This window comes from Talpa europaea, assembly GCF_964194135.1.
Source record: "Talpa europaea genome assembly, chromosome: 12".
Classification (NCBI taxonomy): domain Eukaryota; kingdom Metazoa; phylum Chordata; class Mammalia; order Eulipotyphla; family Talpidae; genus Talpa; species Talpa europaea.
The window spans coordinates 59,759,701-59,782,241 of NC_140079.1; the positions used below are offsets into that span (position 1 = coordinate 59,759,701).

General features: G+C 34.3%; 1 protein-coding gene across 2 annotated transcripts in view; it reads right to left on the minus strand.

Moving 5' to 3' along the window:
- The window catches only part of RABGAP1L (RAB GTPase activating protein 1 like), a gene marked incomplete at both ends in the record, with an annotated part of 493,888 nt that overhangs the window by 195,871 nt on the left and 275,476 nt on the right, over positions 1-22,541 (minus strand). For both annotated transcript variants that reach the window (XM_084251369.1, XM_084251368.1), the window contains 2 exons: positions 20,040-20,183; positions 21,144-21,269. In XM_084251369.1, coding sequence (XP_084107495.1) covers positions 20,040-20,183; positions 21,144-21,269 — 270 coding nt within the window. The remainder of the gene's footprint in view (positions 1-20,039; positions 20,184-21,143; positions 21,270-22,541) is intronic.

The window sequence follows — 22,541 nt, forward strand, 5'->3', positions numbered from 1 at the left end:
AGCCACAGGAGTACACTAGAAATATGTGTGTCTGGGAACCCAAGCATTAGTACATTCTAGTCAAATCATCAAAAGAAGTCTTATTTGAGCAAGTAATTGTTTAGAATTTACACTGAGATATGGGAACTAACTTGTTTAACTTTGTATTTTTTAATGCTACAAAATTGTAAAGACAATATAAAGGAAAAGAAACGGTAAGATATTACAGATTGAAATGAAAGTTGTAGCTGAATTTTGAACTGGTTCCAACTGAGTATCTGAGGTTACAGTGTGTGGCAGAGGTTATAGTGCTTAGGCAATAAATGATTGGGTCTTGAATATAATTCTCCAAACAATGCTGCTGTTGACAGTGAAGTATGTTAGTGAGCAATGGCTTTGGGAGTAACACTGGATTTCTTTTCTTTTCTACAATGAAATGCAGTTCTGATGATCATGTAAAAAGGAAAATCAGAATCTTTACTAGTTGTTCTGTTTTTTTTTTTTCTCCAAAGCCTTGCTATAAAAAGTGTGCTCTGTGAAGGTAGTACTGGCATCACCTAAGAACAGTTAGACATGCAGGCTCTGAGATTCCTTACCCCAGAACCACCAAAGTCTGAATCGGCATTTAAATGATTGCCAAGTGATTCAAATGCATATTATTAATAAAATCTGAGATCTGCCTATTAAATTTTTTCCCAATTTGTAGAGTTTATGATTCTGTAATGATAAAGTCTGACTCTTGATCAGTCTGGCTCTAGGATCTCGAAACAAGGTAACAAGGAAACTCACTGAACCTGGAAATAACACCTTAATGAAAGGAAAATACTGTGTTAGACATATGACTTGTATCCCATTTAATCCCATAACAGCCCTATTGAGAGATATTATCTTATCTTACAGAGGAGGAAACAGAGTTGCTGAGAAGAGAAATGATTTGCCTGAGGCTGCACATTCTGCACATTCTGAAGCAGAAGAGTCTGGTTGGGAAACCAGGTCTTTCGCACTCCAAATCCTATGCTGTTTCTACACCACTGGGTGTAGAAAGATTTCTGGGTGGCAGTATAGTTGCAAAAAACAAGGCAAACAAGTCTTAATCAATCAATAAACAAATGTTTATCAATTACCATGGGGTAAGAACTGTGCTACCCTGAGAAGAAAGGTAAGTTATCTGAGCAAAAAATAAAATTAAGATAGATTATAAAGGACTATATAGATGCTTTGATGGTGGGCAAGGTGTGGTGGCAAAAACATCTGAGGAGGTGTGAAGTTGTTACTCAATTTTTAAAAAAGATTATAATTATAATTAGTGCAGTCTTATAATTCATGTAAATAATAGAGATAAGTTTTTTAAATGATTTTAATTAAAAAATAAGCAAACAACTGACTACAAGGTTTTAAACAGACCAGGTTTCTGTATTTTTTTTCTCATTTTATCTATTTTTGCATTTTTTCTTTTAGACTGTATATCTAATTGTGCCTAGTGAGTCAAAATATAATCTACTTCCCACAAACAGCAGATGGCACCATGCATCAGTGAAAGAATGACAAAAAGTCATAAAGATCAAATTGTCAAAATTCCTCTTTTAAAAAATAACTGAAAGTTTCTAACTCACTTTATATAGTGATGGATAACTGAAAAGAATTCATTTTGAAAATTCACTTTTTGATCCAGTCCTGGTTATCAAAGATTCTATGAGGAAATAAAAGAAAAAATTATCTCAATTTATAAAAAGTCCTCTGCAAATCAATTTATAAATAGAGTATACTAACAGAGGTATTAGTCTTTATTAATCAAAACTTGAATGATAACATGAAAACCTCAACACACCAAAGATTTTTGGAAGAATAAACATTTAAATGGAAAATCCAAAGTGCCAAATTATTAAGCAAACAAATCTATTCTATGTTAAATAATTTTTTTATCTTAAAATTTTATTTCAATCAATAAGGATAACTTGTGGTGATATCACCTATAGGTCCAATCAAATTTTACTTTTTGCTATCAAGCCACATCACAATTCTTTTCCTTGACACCAAACATACTCAAACACTGTCCCACAACAAAGTCAAATCTACTAGGTAAACTAAGTCAAATAATTATTAGAGTCTAAATAAACCCTGGCCTTCTCTACCCAGCCAGCAAACAGACGTAATTTCAGAGGCCACTTCATTCTTGTTAACATTAAGCACTCGCATTCTTTTATCCATGAAAAAAAAGTTTAAAAGAAAAGAGATTCCATAGACAAAACTAGTATAAAAGTTATAGAAGGAAAAATGAACGATCAAAAGATAAAAATAAACAGTAAAATGATATGAAATATTATGCATCATTGATATTTCAATTTGTAAGTCTAAATTCCACTAAATCTTTTTCCAAATAGAAAATCTGTGGGGGAGGAAAATCATGTTTTCAAAAGTAAAAAACAAAAAATAATTCAAAAAAATTTCCTGTAAAATATTCCTTTTTCTCAACCATAAAATGTATATGTAGTGCTCTGAACAGAGAGCAATGCTTTCTAATTTTCTGGACAGGTATTTTTCATGGCAAAATACATGAACAATACTTGTTAAAGAGTTTAACTTACAGTTATCTTTCACCTTTAATTGTACAAGTTCATTTTTAGTGCTAACAATAAATAAAGGAAAAATGAAAATCCATTTAACAAAATGCTCTTAGTTCTAGGCAGGTCTTATCCAATTCAGTTCATCCTAATTTACCCAACCTCATCTTTTCTCATTGAGCTGTCAGAATCCATTACAGAGGCCCTCAATCCTTAACCCCGTCTTTAACAATCATGGCCTCTGTTTCTAAAATATGAATTCAACAACCACTTTTCATTTTCTCTGCTGACACTTTCAAGTAACCAGCATCAGTTCTAACATGGGCAGTGGATCCTAAATGGTCTCCTTATTTCTCCATGATGAATCCAGAGCAGCAGTCACAGCCATCTCTGAAACACTAAATCACACCATGTAATTCTGTGTCTCAAGTCTTTCAATGACTTCTCGTTGTTTGAGATGAAATCCTGTCTTCCTCAATATGGCTGTGGAGCTCTAGCATTATCAGGTCCACTTACCTCTTGGTCAACTGCTCTCTGTGTTCTAGAAATTCTGGCTTTCTTTTAGTTCCTCCCACCCAAATGCCTCACACATGCACTTCCCCCATCCCTCCCTGGGACTTCTCCTACTCATCTCTCAGATCTCAGCTCTAAATGTCACTTACTCAGAGAGACCATGCCTGAAACCCTAATCTAAAATAGGTCTAACTTATTACAAAATCTTGAGGCAGCTTGTACTTTCTCTTTATATCATTTATTATTATGTCTAACTCCACATGCATTAGTATTTATTTATTAACAGTTTCTGTTCATTAACCTATTAGCTCCATGATGCAAGGACAATGCAAGCTCTATTAACCATGAATCTGTCTGGTCTAGCTCATGCCAGGATATAGGAGGTGTTCAATATTTGTGAAATAAATGTATGACTCGATGAATAAATAAGACAATCCTTTAAATGAGTATCTCTGGCCCCCTCAATGTTGAATTGGTGAGCTATTAGCTATTATTTTTCTTGAGACAAAAGACAAAGCCTTACTTCAAGACAATGTGGAAGCATATGCTTCTCCTTTTTTGGCTTTCCTGGCATACTTCTAACAGCTATAAGTACTAGTCTGTCTCATATTCATGTCTGGAATTAGACCGCCACACCACCTTTCATTTCTTTTCAGTGCCTTTGCAAGTAAATTCCTCATGAGTCCTTTTAGATTTTCATATAAACCTTTAACAACCCAACCTTTAAAAATCTAGTTATCCTGCTGACATAATGCAACACACCAACTAATGTATTCCATGAATTTTTTGCCCCCTACTATAAATCACATCAAAGAAAAGGCTATAAAAGAAAATCTAATCTAAAAAATTTGCATACATTGCATAACAGGTTCCCGTTCCCATAATTTTACAAAACTATAGTACTGTTAGATACTTTGATGTTGTACCACATACTCTTAAGTGCAAAAGATAAAAGGCACAAGTGCTAGCAGATAGACTTGCAAAGGCCCAAATAAACCATAACATCAGCATTCATTCTTAATGTCTAATTCTCATGAACTATATGTCAGCTGATACTAAACACAGTTACTTTGGCACCCATAGAATCACCTTTAAAAAACATCTATTTCATCATGCCATTATCTTGATTTAAACTTTTAGCAACTTCCCATTTATATAACTGTGCTTTCCAAACTGGGGTCTGCCAAATCCTGGGTACAGAGAGTTCTGTATGAGGAAAACCAAAGCAAATGCACTGCATCTCATTGGACAAACAATTTTTACTTGAACATTTGAAGAAAAAAATGTTTATACTAAAATAGCTATCATTTTACTGTGATGTAAACTGCAAAATTCAAAAATGAATTTTTAATCTCTGATATGCAACTTTAAAGAGGTTTTGACTTTGGGAGAGGCTTTTAAAGACAGTATATATACTCAATAAGTATGTCAAAAAGACATCACAGAGAACTTCATTCATTCATTAACTAAATAGTGAACACTATGGCCCAGAAATACTGAGGTTGAATACTGGATTCCTCCCATTTTGGAACAGGTGTTCCTTGCTCTTGTTAGCTCATCTTTAATATACAAGCAGTCTCTGCATAATATTCGGTTAAACAACAGGAAACTGCCAGTCTTCGATAATTTTTAACTCACAAACTGGTAAATTCCTACAGTGCAGCATAATACAAAAATCTTTCTATAATTTGTATCTGTTTGTCCCTAGCCTGCCTCCTTCAAAAACATTTGTTAGTTCTTTGTGTCCATTATGAAATACTGTGACTGGCCTAAAATGGAGCACAAGTAAATGTAGGTGCAGGGCCTAGTCTATATCAGTTTGTACCAACATGCAGAAGCAAGCACTTGAAGTCTCATGTTTTCAAAGAATGGGTAGTAAAAGGGAGCCTCCCCTGGTGGCGCAGCATTTGAGCACTGGGCTGCGAAGCTGCCCGCAGCTTCTGCAGCACCAGTTAGATCCCTGGCTGCTGGCGAGGTTCCCACATGGCGCTGCAGACCTCTCCTGCCACGCCCACTGCTCCCCTCAGCAGTGTATTTCATCAGTTTGCCTGTTCTGTTCCCTGCTTTCGCTCTGGTGAATTCTCTCACCCTCCTGCACTTCTGACTGTGCCCATTGCTTGTATAAATAAATTGACAAATCTTAAAAAAAAAAAAAAAAAAAAAGGAATGGCTGGTAAAAGAACCCGCCTCCTTCAGGCAGAGGCACAGAGGAATCCTGTTAGTTATTTTTCAGGACTGACAGAGCATGAAAAAAAAATTGAGAAAAGCTTGTCAACTTCATGTTCCCACATCCTAACTAAACAAAGTATTTGTCCTATAGTATACTACTGGGCTCACGTATAACAAAACAGTAAAAGAAACTACTCATATAAATGTAGAAATCATTTAAACTTGATCATCTTTTTTATTGTCAAAGGAAGAAAAGGATTAATAGTAACAGTGGCTGGTCTTAACCATAAAGAATTGATATCAAGCTCTACTTCTTTTTTAATTAAAAAAGATATTCGTGTATGCTTTTTAAAAACTTCAATACTTGGAAAAGCGGGAGTTTTAGATTTGCAAATGAGAATTTTATGCTTTATTTATATATTAATAGGATACTATTAATGATCACCTATCTTTTGACTTAGTTAAAATATAAATCTGAGTAAGTTCATATGAGAAGAATACAGATTCACTTTCATTCCCTATTTCATTCCCTATTCCCTGTTTGCTGACTCTAGAAGTTTCCACTTTGTTCTTTGCTTAGTCATAAAAGAAAATATCTGCATAATTTAACCATAATTTTTCCTGCTTCAGTATTTCTGGGAAATAAACCTTATTGACATAATAGTGCAGAAGAAGTTTATTTTGATCTCTGTAAACTTGACTTTGTTGATAGGCACAAAATAACATCTACCTTGAAGAAAATCAACCAAGATTTTTACCAAAGTTTTACAGAATCAACACTAAAAATGCAGCAACCACAGAAACCTTGCTGGACATTTCCCATAAGTTTTGTGTTTCTCTGAGTTCATTACCTTGAACTATCATTTTATTTCCTAGAATTTACCAAAGTAAATGAATTCTGAGAAATAAAAAGTGCGCTATTATCTCATGCCTCTCCATCTTACTCTTCTCAATCCTCCAGAAAAGAAGGAAGTCAATAAACTCAATAACTTCCATATGAGTTGCCATTTGTGGCCACATGGATGGAGCTGAGAGAGACTATGCTAAGCAATATAAGTTAGAAAGAGAAACACAAATATTGGATGCAGTCTCTTATTTGTTGAAAACAGAGAAATCAGACAAATGGTGAAATAAAGCTAAATCCAAAAAAGCCCTTGAAAGCAGACGATAGAACTGAGACATTCAGAGGGGGGATGGAAAAGAGGAGGGGTGAGCACAGAGCAGGAAGAAAGATAATGTACTATGGTGGTGGGAGAGCTATGGTAACATCACCGTAAGTGGAGGGAGAATCCTATACTTCCAAAATACAAACAACATAAACCAATGTTACCTCAATTAAAAAGTGATTAAAAATAAAAATCAGGAAGGGGGATAGTGTTCCCACAAATAATTCACATTAATTTTGTACTCTAGGAAGATGGTCAAATAAAATAAAATGAAATGTGGAGACACGTGTTAAACATGCATATTTCTAGGGTCATAGTCTCAAGACTTCTGAGTCCAAGGTGGATCTATCAAATCAGTATGTTTAACAAGCACTCCCTAAACTTCTCAACTGAGATAAAATTCAAATAGCATAAAATCTACTCTTTAAAAATTGTACAATTCAGTGGTTTCAGTTCATAAGGTTGTACAACAATCCCCACTATATAATCCCAAAATATTTCATCATACTGACAAGAAATACATTAGCAACCACTCCCAATCTCTCCTCTTCCAGTTCCTGGAAAGTACTAATTTACTTTCTATTTCTATTAATTTGCCCATAAATTTCACATAAATGAAATCATACAATGTATGGCCATCTGCCTAGTTTCTTTTCAAGGTCCATCAATGATGTATCATGTATTAGCACACCATTCCTTTTTATGTCTGAGTAATATTCCATTATATAGGTATTCTACATTTTGTTTATTCATTTTTTGGCTTATAAGCAGTTTTTACTGTTTTGCTATTATGAATAATACTGGTTTGACATTCATATAGAATCTTTTTTTTTTTCCTTGCAAACGATTGTTTTTGGTTTTCTTTGCTATATACATAGGACTTGAATTGCTGCGTCATATGATAACTTTGTTTTTAACTTTTTAAGGAACTTCCAAACTTTTCAAAAATTACTGTACCTTTTTATATTCTCACCAACACTCTAAGGGTTCCAATTTCTTTACAGTCTTGGAAACACTAGTTTTTGTAGATCTTCTTGATATAGCTATCCTAGCAAGTGTGAAGTGTGTCTCACTGTGGTTTTAATTTGCATTTCCCTAATGCCTCATGATGTTAAACATCTTCTCTGTCATGTGCTTATTTATCATATGTGCATCTTCTGCAGAGAAATGTCAATTCAGATCCTTTATCCACTTTTAAAATCAGAGATCAGAAACTGCAACCTTTAACTGAATTTGGTCTGTTGATACATTCTACTTGACACAGTATTTTCACAAATGCTGGCTATGGTTTCCATTACATGTAGCATGTATTTTCCATTTCATCACAGACCCCACTACTCTAGATTGTGTTATACCTAATTCATTTCTCTCATTTCTGTATATTTGGGTTGGCCATATCTGATCTCAATAAATACTCAAAATAGTCCCATTAAGAAAAAATAGGAAAAGGCCTCCCTGTGGCCTAGGGGTTAAGTTTCAGCACTATCACCACTATGGCCTGAGTTTGATCTCTGGCTAGGGAGCAAACTCACACAAGGTGCAGCAGACCTCTCCTGTCTTGCATGCTTTCCCCTTAGCAGTGTATTTCAGTAAATCCACCTGTTCTGCTCTCCATTCTGTCCCTGGTGAGTCCTCTTACTCTCCCGCCCCCACCACCTCTGGCCTACACCCCAAATCTTCTATGTGGGTATTAAAAAGAAAAAAGGAAAGGATTTTTTTTTTTTTAGGAAAAGTTCTTTTATTTTGTTATAGCCAGCACTCAATTTTTTTCAAGTATAAGTTGGTGAAACTGAGTAACTGAAACCCAGGACAAAAAAACTGAGAGGAAGGAAGACAATAGGGCAAAGGAGTAAAAATAGAAGGTAAAAGATAGTCTAGAGAGATAAGAGAGGAAAAACTCACAGAGAAATTCCCTGAGCCACCAGGAAGGGGTAGCTGAAAATAATTAGCTGTTACTCTTAAAGAGAAGAGGAGAGAGACAGAAGAGTTCTACTCCACCGGTTCCCCCATACAGAATAAATTCTGTATGGATTAAAATAAGTTAACTCAAGCTTAGAGAAAACAATTACTCTATATACCCTTCAATACTCCTGGTATAACTGACCATCTACCTGATCAGCTAACAATTTTTAGTATTGGTCTGTATCATCAAGCTCTTCTACTCTTAAGAAGGAGATTCTCACAGAATAAGTAGTATTTGTAACATTTCCATGTGATACACTATCACACACAAACAGAAAGCAACTACACTGATTTCTGGAAAAGAATAAGACCTAGGACAAGAACTGGTAGGTGAATAGGCAATGTAGTATCTGTTTTCTAAAGGTGACCTGTTTTCAGAAGCCTGAAAATTTCGTGTATTTCAAGGTTGACTCATGATATATGAATATTTCAGCATTATTATCTTCAACCAACAGTCTCTTATTTTAAGCTGTTTACTTTTTGCGTTGAAAGCTTACTAATTATTAGATAAAATGTTTTGATTCTATTTAAAAGGAAAAAATAATCTAAATGAATATCTTTTATTCCTTTACAAAGAGTTATATATTAATATTAATAAATGATATTTTATGCAGATTTACAGGGAAACAGATACTAAATACTAAGAATGCACTAGTTTTTCCCTGTATTGAGTATTTTTGTGGTCAAAAAGGACTTGTGTCTGTCAGTTAGCATAAAAAAGAAAACAGATCAGAAGCAGAATGTACCTACTTCATTACAATGTTCATGTAATGAACTACCAAAAGCCTTGAGTATGAAGGAACTACAGATCAAGCTACAATCAAATAGGTCAATGAGCCAGTGGAATATGAGGGAAATTTTTCTATTCAATTACGGAAATCTTTCTGTTGTTATTTCTCAGCAAAGAAGAACAAAATGGGCTATAGTACTGGGACATGGACAAGAAGCAAAACATCAAGTGGACTTCTAAAATATAAACTTCTAAAAATCCTGGTAAGACAATCCCAAAACCAAGAGATCAGAAGTTCCTATCTTGCCTCTTTTAAAGCAATGCAATCAGCGATTCTACTATTGTTATCTCAAAACTGCTGAGGGTAAATGATGAAAAGGTCAAACGATTGATTGTTTAAAAATGCCAAAAAGTGGATGCTCATGCAAATATCTGAAAGGGAAGCTAGAGAAGGATACCAGGAACATCAGAAGAACCATTTCATAGTGAATCTCTTTCAGAACATAAAAGAAGTACCCGGGATATGAAGTCAACAGTCTTGGACTGAAAGACCCCAAATGAAGTTGAAAACCTGTAAGATTCCAACCTCTAGGTGAGAGTAGAAGTGAGGACTTTTTAAGATAGGGAAAAGGTATTGGTTGGTCTTATTTGCTACAGAAATGGACAAGAATCATCAAACCATCTGCCATTGTGACTTTAACAAGCAAACAAAACACAAAATCCAAAACAAACAAAACCTATTTGGTAACTTAGCAAACTCACCAAGGAAGGTAAAGGGCAAGGAGCTTTTAGCACAGTGTGTGGCCCAGAAATACTCTCCCAAATGCCTGCCATTATCTTGTCCTCAAATCTTTGAGACTTAAAAAGGGAAGTCTGAGAATTTACTGGCCAAACTGAAACACAAACAAAGCTAGATGGTGAAGCATAAATACTGCCCAAATCATGATATTTTCAATCTACTTCCAAATGATACTATATGATAAGAGTTCCTTCACTGTTATACAATCTAAACAATTTATGAATTGCTACCAATAATTGCAATGGGGGTCTTTAAACAAGTAGTTAGAAAATGTTTTCACAAATCAGTTTACAGACAATAGAAAATACTCAATATTTTATATATCTTTTAAAAAATCTTAGTAAAATAAATTATGCAGATCAAAGTTATATGCTGCCTTTATTCCAAACATTACCAGCAAAAACTATACCATAAAAATAATTTGGAACACTAATACCACTTTCCATACTGACAACCATAATTGTGCATATTATACCCTAATTAAAACTGTGCTTTTCCCCATCCTAATTAATTAAATATCTATGATTGGATAATATATACCTTTTTAAAGATACACTAGAATTTTATCTAATAAACATTTGTCAAATGCCAAATTCCACGTCAATCAACACTAAGAATTTTAGCCTATAAGATATATATTAGAAGTATTTTATTCCTCCAGATCCATCCATAACTCTTCTTAGAAAATCTGTTTCTATGTACAGCTCATATAACTCACCCCAAGACTACCTCTCATAGCATACTGAAAAGGAGTTGGACAACTAGGCTAAGGTGACATGTACTGTGGACTAAGACTATGGAGGCTTATTTTAAAACATGAGCAGGACCATTTAGGTTCCCCAACAAGAATTTCAACTAAAATATATATATACAAGGAGATTGCTAAGAGCTACTGATACTAGCATTGAAAGATCATGGCAGACCTTTCTAAGATATTTTAGACCCTGTGTAAAAACAAAGCTTCGAAGAAGTAGGTCAAGAAGGGCAGCCATCCAATTCATAAAGAGCAATACTGATGAGTGTCTGGAGTTTCTTTGGCACCTGTCCTTCCTGTCAACTTCTCTTCTTTTTTTTTTTGCATTCTCTATTTATAAAACCCCCCTCACTGTAGTTGGGCCTCTATGTCTCCATTTTTTTTTTAAGATTTATTTATTTATGTATATAAGAGCTGGGGTATAGGCCAGAGGTGTGGGGGGTGAGAGGATTCACCAGAGACAGAGTGGGGAACAGAACAGGTGGATTGACTGAAATACACTGCTGAGGGGAGCAGCAGGCGAATCAGGAGAGGTCTGCTGTGCCATGTGGGTCACCTCCCTGGCCGGGGATTGAACTCATGCTGCAGTGGCTGCAGATAGCTTCATAGTGCTGATGCTTAACCCTTTGCGCCACTAAGGAGGCCCCTATATCTGAAATTTTGATTCTTAAAATTTCTTAATTAAGACAGGAGCTCCTAAAAATACTAACTTATATTTTTCCTCTTAAAACTCAATTGCAAAGTTATTTTTCAGTCTGAAGGATTTCATAAAGATTAAAAAAAATAAAGATGATAAAAGTAATTTTGTTGATTGATTTTTTCAATCCTGTCTTCCTTCAACATCTATTTTTTGTGCATTTATAAGTGGACTAGGTTTACAGTATTGTACAAGCAGATAGTGTCTTTCTTTTCAGAAATTTATAATCTAGTAGGAAAAGGAGGTATTTGAAAAGTGGTGCACAGTAAATAAGTAAATAACCATTAACTACAGGGAATTACTAGAGAAGTAAAACAGATCTACTAACAATGGCTGACTACAGAATTAAGACTACAAGAGGGGTCTTAGGGGTGAGCAAGTGAGAAGGAGTCACAATGGAGGCCTATGGGTGCTTTGGTGGTAGTGGGTGTGTAACATATACCTGAAAGTTGTAATTCTGTACCTCTAAACCACATACAGTGCTGTAAACCATTGTTATCTAAAAAACCAAACTAAAACAAAACAAAACAAAAAACGAATGGCTGGTCAGGAAAGCTTCTTTGAGGAAGTAACATTTAACCTTAAACCCAAAGGAGTAGCCAGGTAAACAGTAAAGAACACATTCTAGGCAGAAGGGAAATAACATACAAACATTAAGTGAAAGAAGGTCAGTATTGAAGCACAGTAAATAAGAGGAAGATGACCCTAGGATACCACCAGAGAAGTAGAATGGACAAAATAATAGCCAGTGAAACAAAGTAAGTTGTATTTAGTGGGAAATGATGAAAGGGTTTTCCACAGAGGAGTGACATGATCTGATATGTGTTTTATGAAAACCTCTTTGAATACTATGGAGAAAAATGAGATAAAAGAGAAAAGAGGTCAAGTGAGGAAACCAGTTAGGAGGTTATTGAATAGGGTAAGATACTGGCACATAACAGGGCCTCCCTGGTGGCCTAGGGGTGAAGTCTCAGTGCTATCACTCCTACGGCCTGGGATGGCCTGAGTTTGATTCCGGAGCTAACCCATATATGGTGCAGCAGACCTCTCCTGTCTTACCTGCTGCTCCCCTCAGCAGTGTATTTCACTTAATCCACCTGCTGTGCTTCCCACTGTCTCTGGTGAGTCCTCTCACCCTCTGCACTTCTGGCCTGAACCCTAGTTCTTCCATGCAAACAAACAAAGACACAAAACAGGTTTCAAGACCTATTATGGAATTGGACTTGATAAACCAGTGAGTACAATCCTAGGTATACTCAATTATAAATTGCTCAGAGATACATACACATGTAGTAAAAATATAGATATGCATGGGAATGACAAACACTGAATTTTGTATAATGGCTATTCTGAGAAAGGCAAAGGTGGGGGTGTGGTGAAGAAGTTATTATACAAAGCTTAATTTTGCTAGTATTGTTTTATTTCTTAACCAGGGAGGGTAGATACATAAGAGTTCATTGTATCTTTTATTTTTTTAATTAATAAATTTTATTTTTATATTATTGTATCTTTTAGTGTCTTCTGGGTATGTTTTAAATGTTTAATTATAAACATAAGAGAGTTAGTTATATTGATCCATATACACAGTTTAGCCACCATTTTTTGGTAACAAAAAATACTTTAGTTATTCCAATTCTTGATGAACTGAAAGATTTTTATTGGAAAAAAAAGTCACCCTATTACTTTAAGAAAGTGATCTTTGTTTTGATTATGAAGGTTAAACACACAACAATTAAATACGAGTGTTACAGACAGGTTCAAAGTATGTTAAGCCCTTCTGAATCTTCAAAGTAATGTGGGACTGATTTTATCAAAGCAAAATACTTACCTTTAATTAATTACTACAAATCTACTTTTATTTATTGGTTTTTCAATAAGTTTAAATCCTTGAGGGGTACAGCATCATGTGATTCTGTGTCCTATAGCCTTAGCAGGAAGGTTGTTTTAGAATTTGGCACAAACTATGGCTACTGTTTCCCTGGGCACATGTTGCCTTTCCCCAGATTATCTAGTTTTATTTGGTTTGTCACCAGGAGCCACAGTGTTGTTCTTTGCTTTGAACACATTAGCACATCTATCTTCAAGACATTTTCTAAGGTGTAAAATCTGCACAACCGGCCATTTTTCCCTCTCATCACTATAATAAAATTTATCCCAGATGACCTGTCAGCACATTCTGTTCCTTTCTGCCTTTGAAATCTTCCCTGCATGCAAACACATCTTACCACCTTCACCCACCACTAACTTGGCCCAAGCAAGTCAGATTTCTGCAAGTGCCTTCAAACTAGTCTCCACTTCTCCCTTTGAGCCCTCCCAGAATCATATCTCAACAGTGTGGCCTGAGGGATAGTATAAAATATGTATTAGAGCATATCACTCCTACACTCAAAACTCTTCACTGGTTTCCCATCTCAGTCCAATAAGATCTAAATTTTCTACAATGGTCAAAAGACCCTATTAAGATCTGCCACATTTCTTTTCCTTCCTTTATTAGCACTTGTGATCTCTGGTATACTATATATTCTGCTTAGTCATCTGTCTGTTCTCTGTCTCTTCCATAAGGATAAAAAAACCTCAAACTCAAATGATGCCAAATACTAAGTAGTTCAATAAATGCTTGTTTAATGAATGAATGAATCAGTATTACTCTGCAAGTTGCAGGAAGCACAATGGTTCTGTCATTTTAACTTAAGGTTTCTGCCTCTTTTGGGAACATTACAATTAATAAAAACACAGAAAGAGCTGGACAACAGCTAATGTGAAAACCATAAAGACCCTTATAGGTAGGAAAGTGTTAGGGTCCAAATATGAGATTTTAGAGGTTTTTCTTTTTTTCTAAAGATTTCTATTGATGAGTAAACTTTAAAGTAGCCTATATGGCATTTATTGGTCAGTCAAACATTTCCCCTCTAACTCTATGGTCAATTACTCCTCAAAGTTTTCAGAAATATTTGCATTTATGTTTTTCATCTTCTTTATATCAAAAGTCTTTTTTTATTTTATATATTTTATACATCATTTTTCATTTTTGCACAATGTATGCATTTTTATCTTGGTTATATTCCCCATACAATTCCCACTCCCCTTATTTTGACCCTAATTCCTCCCCCACCGCCCGTAGTGTGTCTCTGGTTCATAGTTGTTTGTTGATTTTGATTTTTACTTTATTATAATTAGCCTTCAAAAGGCATTTTAAATTCAACATATTAGTTGATTAAAAGTTAGCTGATGTCACTAAAGTCATTATAGTGTGATATACACCAACATATTGTATCCTTCAAATTTAATGTTATATAAGAAAAATTCAATGTGTTACTGTTTGAGGGAGGAAAAGGGGGCAGCAAAGAGTGAGAATATTATGTAATGAACATACTCTTCAGATAAAAGTTTTAGAAAACTGCCTTGAAAGGGGGATTATACTTGGTGGCATCAGATATTACAGTACTGTCATGTTTTTCATCATCCTAAAAAGAAAAGAGAAGTCAGGAAATATACTCTAATTTGAAGGGTCAATGACTTCCTTAAATTTTACAAAATGCCAAGTTACTATATAAAGCGGAATATATTTGATACTTTAAAAACTGAACTATGTGAAAAGAGTCAACTTCAAATACCAACTGTCAGTTATCTTGTCAAGACTTAAAAAATGCTGTTTCCTTATGTCTTTTGAAAGAAGGTAGAAGGGAAAAACACTTCTGGAGGACTACTTGGATCACTAGCCAAAAGAAAATAGAAAGAAATTTCCACTAACGTCAATGGCTAAAATTTTAGATTTAGCAAAGAAGTATCTCAACATGGGGCTGGGGGGAGACACAAAGATGGTAAGAAAGGTAATAAAAAAGCAAAAACTAGCTAACATTATCTTAAGAATCTCTGAAGTCAAATAGTTAATTTAAGAAATGGCAGTATCTGGAAGGGCTGGCTACTCATGTGTATAGAGCAGAATGGAGAATATTATTAACAGAATATTTACTATGTAGCAGGCTCAGTGTTAAGTATTTTATATCCAAGCAACATGAACAGGATGATACAAGAAGGGTTATTTTGACTTCAAAGTTAAACTGTGCCTATATTGCTTCTTCATAACTGAATACTTTGCTGGATTTCCCCCTCCAGCTTAATTTCTCCTATAGAAGCACTGAAGGGCCTTGGCTTCTAGATCCAGCTCTGTATACAACACCAGAGATCAAGTGAATGACTTCAGTCATCAAGTGAGCTTCATTTTGTTCCATATTCATGAACTCTAATCTTATTCAAGGTCTGTCTTCTAAAAACAAAACAAAATAAAGCAAAGACCTGCCCTTGATCACAAGGAAACTTTGCTGAATAAAAACAATTCAAAAGGTAATAAAATACTTTTGAAACATGATGGTATCTACTAACTCCTAACACATGCATATCCTCACCCAGCAATTCCACTGCTAGATGTGTACTCAAAGAAGTACATACCAAAAGACAAATTCAAGAATATTCATAGCAATACTATTTATGATAGCTTTAATTTGGAAATGACCCAAATGCTCAGAAACCACAGAATGGAAGAACAGATAAATTGTAGTATATTCACACAAAGAACAAACAACACCTTGATGCAACTATATGGATAAATCTCACAAACATAATGATAAATGAAAAAGTTAGATGAAAAGAGTTCATATTGCATAATTCCATTTACATAAAATTCAGAAACTATCAAAATCTATGATCTATGGTATCAAATGTCAGGATAGTGAGATCTTCAGAGGGTGGTAACATGAAGGGAAGGAGAGCTAGTTTTGACATGCAGTTACATTCAACTTTATTGTAATCATGATGTTTAATACATCAGTATGTTCGCTACTTGAAAAACTAGGTTTTATACTTTTTTTTTGCATTTTTTCTTTTATTCTGTTATACTTCATTAAAAAGTTCTTTAAAAAGCAATGTTTCATTTTGGTCTGTTAGTAGCATGGTATTTATACATTAATTGCTAATACCTTGGCCTTTTTTCTTAGTCTCTCCAAAACATGCAAGTTTTGTTTTTTTTTTTATTTTGACAAACTTTCATTTAAGTTATTGACTAAATGACAATCTAAAGAGAGCTCCATTTATCTCAATATAGGAAAATGTATTTTCAAACTTTAGCTTAAAATTCTGGTGCTATCCACCTTCACTAGATAAGGGCATTAACCCAAGTCACGATATATTTCATCTTTAAATATTACTTGGCTATAAAAAATGATAATCTCTTATTCATGCAATAACATGGATAGAGCTAGAGGTGATTATGCTGAGTGAAATAATCAGCAAAAGAAAGACAAACACCTGATGGTGTCACACGTGGAATATAGAGAAACTAGACAAAGAATCAGATAAAACCAAACCAGTGGGCCTCCCCAGTGGCGCAGCAGTTGAGCGCTGGGCTGTAAAGTTGCCCGTAGCCTCTGCAGCGCCGGTTTGATGTCCAGCTGCTGGCGAGGGTCCCACATGGCGTGGCAGACCTCTTCTGCCATGCCCACTGCTCCCCTCAGCAGTGTATTTCATTGGTCTGCCTGTTCTGTTCCCCACTCTGGCTCTGGTGAATTCTCTCACCCTCCTGTGCTTCTGACTGTACCCAGTGCTTGTATAAATAAATAAATAAATAAATCTTAAAAAAAAAAAAAAAGCAACAGTAACAAACTCTAGAAATCTGAACTAATTGAGGTTACCAGAGGGGGAGAGAAAGGGAGAAAAGAAAAAAGTGAGGAGGGAGCACAATGAACTATGGTGGAGGACTTTCAGTGCCTTGGTAGTAGGTGTGGTGTGGCAACAGACACCTGAAGGGTGTGATCCTATACATCTAGATCATATACAAGTTATAAACCAATAGTATCAATCAATAATTTTTATAAATTTAAATGAAAGCATTAACAACTATGAGTTTTTGATTCAGACTGCATTGTCAAAGGTTACTAAAACACTCTGGGGACCAATACATTTTTTTGTTGTTGTTAAAATGGTGAACTATGAAAAATCAAGTTTTTAATCAAAGGATTTCTTTACCTTCCATTTATAACTAAACATTAATCCAAAGTCATCAAGATTTGGATTATCTTCTTAAAATAGAGAGTATGACAAACACCTAAGGATGAGCATAGTTAAGACTATGTTACCTTTTTCTATTTTAGAGTATTAAATCACGTATGAAAGAATAGCTTTGGTATAAATATTTTGTTAACCACAAGAAGAAAAGGGGCAAGAAAAAACACAGACAGGCAGGATATAAAAGTTTATCTAAAAATTTCCTTTGCAAAATAATCCTCTGACTAAGATGAGTTAGTGGAAAGAATGAAATATACTGAAGTATGTTACAATATTGTTCCCAATGAAGTATTTCCAGGAGCTACTTTAACTCGGTTAAAGGATGTTATTTATTTCCCTGGTTACCATGATGCTTTGATTACAACCTACCCCATGTTTTGAAAGCTATGCAACGTCCTTAAACAGTTATAGAGCACAACAGGTTTGAGGGAAGGGAAAAGAGCATCTGTGATGCTCTTATTATACTTAATGAGCATTAAAATCTTTCAAACATTGTGATTACAAATCACAGTTGACAAGTGACGAGAAGGCTTATGAATTTACTTCTCTCCCTAGCATAAATGTTGCTGATTTTTTTAGTAACTGACATTAGAGATTCAAGTATCTTCAAGATGAAGTTTCCTGAATTGTGAATCTAGGTTCTAGAAGATACATAGACAGTGCTCCAAGGTCAGGGATGGCACCACTGTGAGAGTTTTAGAAAAACATCATTTCAAAGTGACTGAGAAATCCCATTTAACTGGTATGATTAAGCATATTGTCATTCTTTTTTCTACAATGAACACACAAAACCAATCTAGTATGAAATTAGATAACCTCTTTAAGCAAAAAACATGAAGCAATGATTATAAGTATTTGCAAGTTCTTACTATATATATAAAATGAAAAACTGTTCAAAGGTCATACTCCCATCTTCCTATTTTTATGAATGCCATTAAGTACCAAACTTAGCTCTGTGTGCAATGAATAAAACCTATGAATATTTATAAAAACAAACTATTGGTATTACTTTGATTTAAAATTATAGAATACAATAATGTGAATTTAGTTTTCACTATTAAAGAGTAGTACAATAAAATAGAGGAGTCAGAGGAACTGTTTGCCATTCTGATTTGGATAGTCAGGCAAAGCAGAGTTTTTAGTACAAATACCTAGATTTGCTTTGTGTATACTGTGATCGCAACATTTTGACTAGGAAGGTTTTACTTCCTAATTCTGGATCTTCCTTTAGGTTAAATTTAGATTGGCATTTAACAAACTAGCTTGTAAGTAAAATGAGAAAATTAATGTGTATCAAGCTTATATATTCAGAATTTGAGAATTTATTCTGTGACCCTCAGTAAGTCACTCAATCCTTTTTTTTTTTTAATTGAGGTAACACTGGTTTACAACACTGTATATGATATAGGGGAACCGGCTCACATCTTTTCTGATATATGACATTATACCACACCCACCACCAAAGCACCCGTAATCTTTTACCACAGTCCATTAGGCTCCCTCACCCCCTCCCGCTTTGTACACTACCCCATATTCCCCTTCTAGTAGCCTCAAGTCTGCAGTCATATTTCTATGCACTCAAACCTTTATCAAAATACATTACAAATGTTCAAAAATTCTACATGCTTACAAACTGCCCTGCAATCTTCCAGTATTGTCCAACTACCAGTTAGGAATTTTGAAGAGCAAATCCCAGCTATGATTGCATATAAATGAGTACTGTTATATTCAATAGCAGGCTGAGAAATAACACTATTATGCTTTATACAGTTTATACACTTTATCTTTTTAACCTTATTTTGATATTCAAATTTCTAACTCCTTAGGGTGATTGAAACAGACTATTTAAGAAAGAGGAAAATTTATGCAAAAAGGTATTAAAACAATACAAACCTGTCTCGATTATTAGGCTTATACTTTTGATTTCCCTAGTTTTTCAATTTGAGACAGCAAAATTTTTATATACACTTATATTTCAAATAATAAAATTTTCCTCATCCATCATCTTTCCTATCACCGCTAAAACCATGAAACATTTTGATGGGAAGTATAATGATGTATGGATTTGCAAGATGCTTTTTTCCATAAAAGAGTAAAGTAAATATATGGAACTATCTTAGGGACTAAAAACAATAAAAGAGGCTAATACTGAAACTAAATTTTTAAACACGCTATTGTCTACAAATATAATTATATGATTTAGAAGTTTTAGTTTATCACTTTTCTCAACATTTGGCAGGAGTTTCAAACATCAATACTCAGTATTATGAATTGAGGATTTAATTACTGTGCAAATTTCAATGATATTCACTCTTGGAATATAAATGCATAGCTATTAAAACATCATAGTCTAAGTTCATTTAACTTTAAAGGTCCTTCATATTAACAATGCATTATTACACACATATAAGCTTATTATTAATTTAATTGCCTCATTTTACTTGTAGGAATTTCATATGCCTTATTATTTTCATTTTTCACAAATAATAAAATTACAATTAATGTAGTCTACTAAAAATTCAAAGAGAACTTTAAGCATTCTTGACTTAATGTCATGGGAACAAAAGAAAACAAAGCAAACTGTAAACATTTTTAAGTAGAAATTATTTTCTGTTTCAGCTTAGGAATGAGAGATGGGGTGCACTCTACCTCGCAAAGCAGTAAGTCAATGATGTGGAAGACCATGCAGAGTGGGAACTTGGCAGTAAAAAGAGTGAGAAACCACTGGGATGCATACATATGTGCTTCCAGGTTCAGCTCACAAAAATGGGTATGCAGATCTGGTAACTGCTCCTAAAAGTCAAAGTGGAAAATTTAAGGAAAAGAGCATGAAAGAAGCTTTTATTTTCTTCCACAACTGTGATTTATGACAAGCTTTCTATGATCACTTTCAATTCACTCTGACATTCATTGCATTGTATATGGCTACATGGAAGTGATGAAAGGAGATGAGAACTGGGGATATGGCAGAAAATCAAGGAAAATGAAGGCAGACTTCTTATGTACAAATAACAAAGATCATTTCTTAACTGTCGTTGTTTTTGGCAAAATCTCACACCAACAGAAAACCTGCAGTCTATGTCTAATGAATATCATTCATCCAGGGTCACGTCCCAGTACCACCATTTGGGGGTAGCTCCTAACTAGCTAGAACAATGTATCTTCTCTTTGGAGACCACTTAATATCACCATCACCTGGGTTCTATGATGTCAGTTCAATATATTTTGGGGGTGCTCAGAAAAGCCCAAAACTCTTGGCAACATATGGGAAAAGTTTTAAGATATGTCCCTACATTACAAAATTTTAGGTGTTTTTAATTTGCTTATCAATATTTTTCCATCTCTTCAAAATGTTCTTTACATGTGGATATAAATATGGAACTGGTGCTAACATAGAGAAAACTCTTAATACTTCAATTTTTATTCTATAAATAGCTATAGAATATAAATATTCTATAAATATAAATTTATTCTATAAATAATACCCAGTAATCTCTTCATTGACTTAACTCACTAATTTCAAAGTGTTTTAAGGTTGAATATTTAAAATGGAAGACTAAGTTTACAAAGGTCAAATGATTAAATAAATATTTTATGATGTTAAGACCATTGCAGACATTGGTCAGAAACAAAATCTATTAACATTTTCTATAGAATTCATTATACTTTTATAAGCCATTATCAATTTTATTAGATTTTTTTTTCTGTAACTCAACAAATCTCTAAGTGATAGAAGTTCTGTATTTCATTTACCTGCATCAATCTCTCCAACTGATAGAATTTGCAATGAAGATCTTCAAAGTTGTTTTTGTAGAGGGCTCGTAAACCATAGTCATGCATGATTTTCACCAAAACACAGAAAGCTTGCTCCTCTGGCATCTATAGGAAAATATGCAGGCTTACATAAAGTATTTTATAGTTGTCTGTATTTTGTACTAGTTATGAAGTTTATCTCTGACATAGTTAAAACAATGCAGTCATGAAAATTACTACTTAGCTGTATTTTCAAACATCATTCTACTACAAAAGTGAGTTCTGCCATTAGTCAGCATTGTGACATCTATCTACTTTAAAAAATGCATTAAAATAACTAACTTATTACAGTGATTAATACCTCATCAGACCAGACATTCCAATTTATCATTGATGTGCAGTTGTTTTAAAGTACAATGGGACCTCTCTGGTGGCACAAGGGGGGTAAGCACAGCACTGTGAAGCTATCTTCAGCCTCTGCAACATTAGTTCTATCTTTGAAAAGGCTAGGGAGCTACCCACATGGCACAGAAGACCTCTCCTGTCTCGCCCACTGCTCCCCTCCGCAGTGTATTTCAGTCATTCTGCCTGTTCTGTTCCACTCTGTCTCTGGTGAATCCTTTCACCCCCACACCTCTGGCCTATACCTCAATTCTTGTATGCATAAATAAATAAATCTTTAAAAAAAAGTACAATGAAAATCAATCATTGAACAATATATTTTTAAAGAACATATTAACATTTTGGAGCATGGTGGGATTCTAATAGAAAATATCTGTTTTTGTTATGAATAGGTGCTTTGTCATGGAGTCAGTGTTGTTTTACTGGGGAAAAGAGATCAACATTAAAATCTTGTAATTTAAGGTACTAAAATATCACCCATGGCACTACGAAATACAAAACTAAATATCTGCCTCACAAGTCTAATCTCAGAACCAAGCATAATGTTATCACTGTTTGGTAAAAGCTACTGATAATGATCTGCCATCTGTACTATCAAAGATAATCACAGAATGGAGACAGTCTCCCAAATTCCCTGCTTCTTTCCTCAATGAACCATAAAACAAAGCAGTACAAAAGTCTTTAAGGCTGACCAGAAGTAACATCTATCAAGAAGGTTTTTGAAGTAAAATCATATGTTGACAAAAACAATCCTCTTATTTAGGATAAAGCTAAATGTGCTATTTCACATAATTGTGTTTCATCTTTTTCTGATCTTTTTCCAGGCAATGAACATTCCACTGATAACAAAGGCAGATGCTAGTGACTATTTTGAAAATCATAAACTCCGGAGTTTTCATTTTTTCTGTTTACAAATTGAAAAGCAAATAGAACGAAAACTTTTCATCTGTTCACTTTCCTTTTAAATCAAATATACGCTAAAATACATTTAAATCA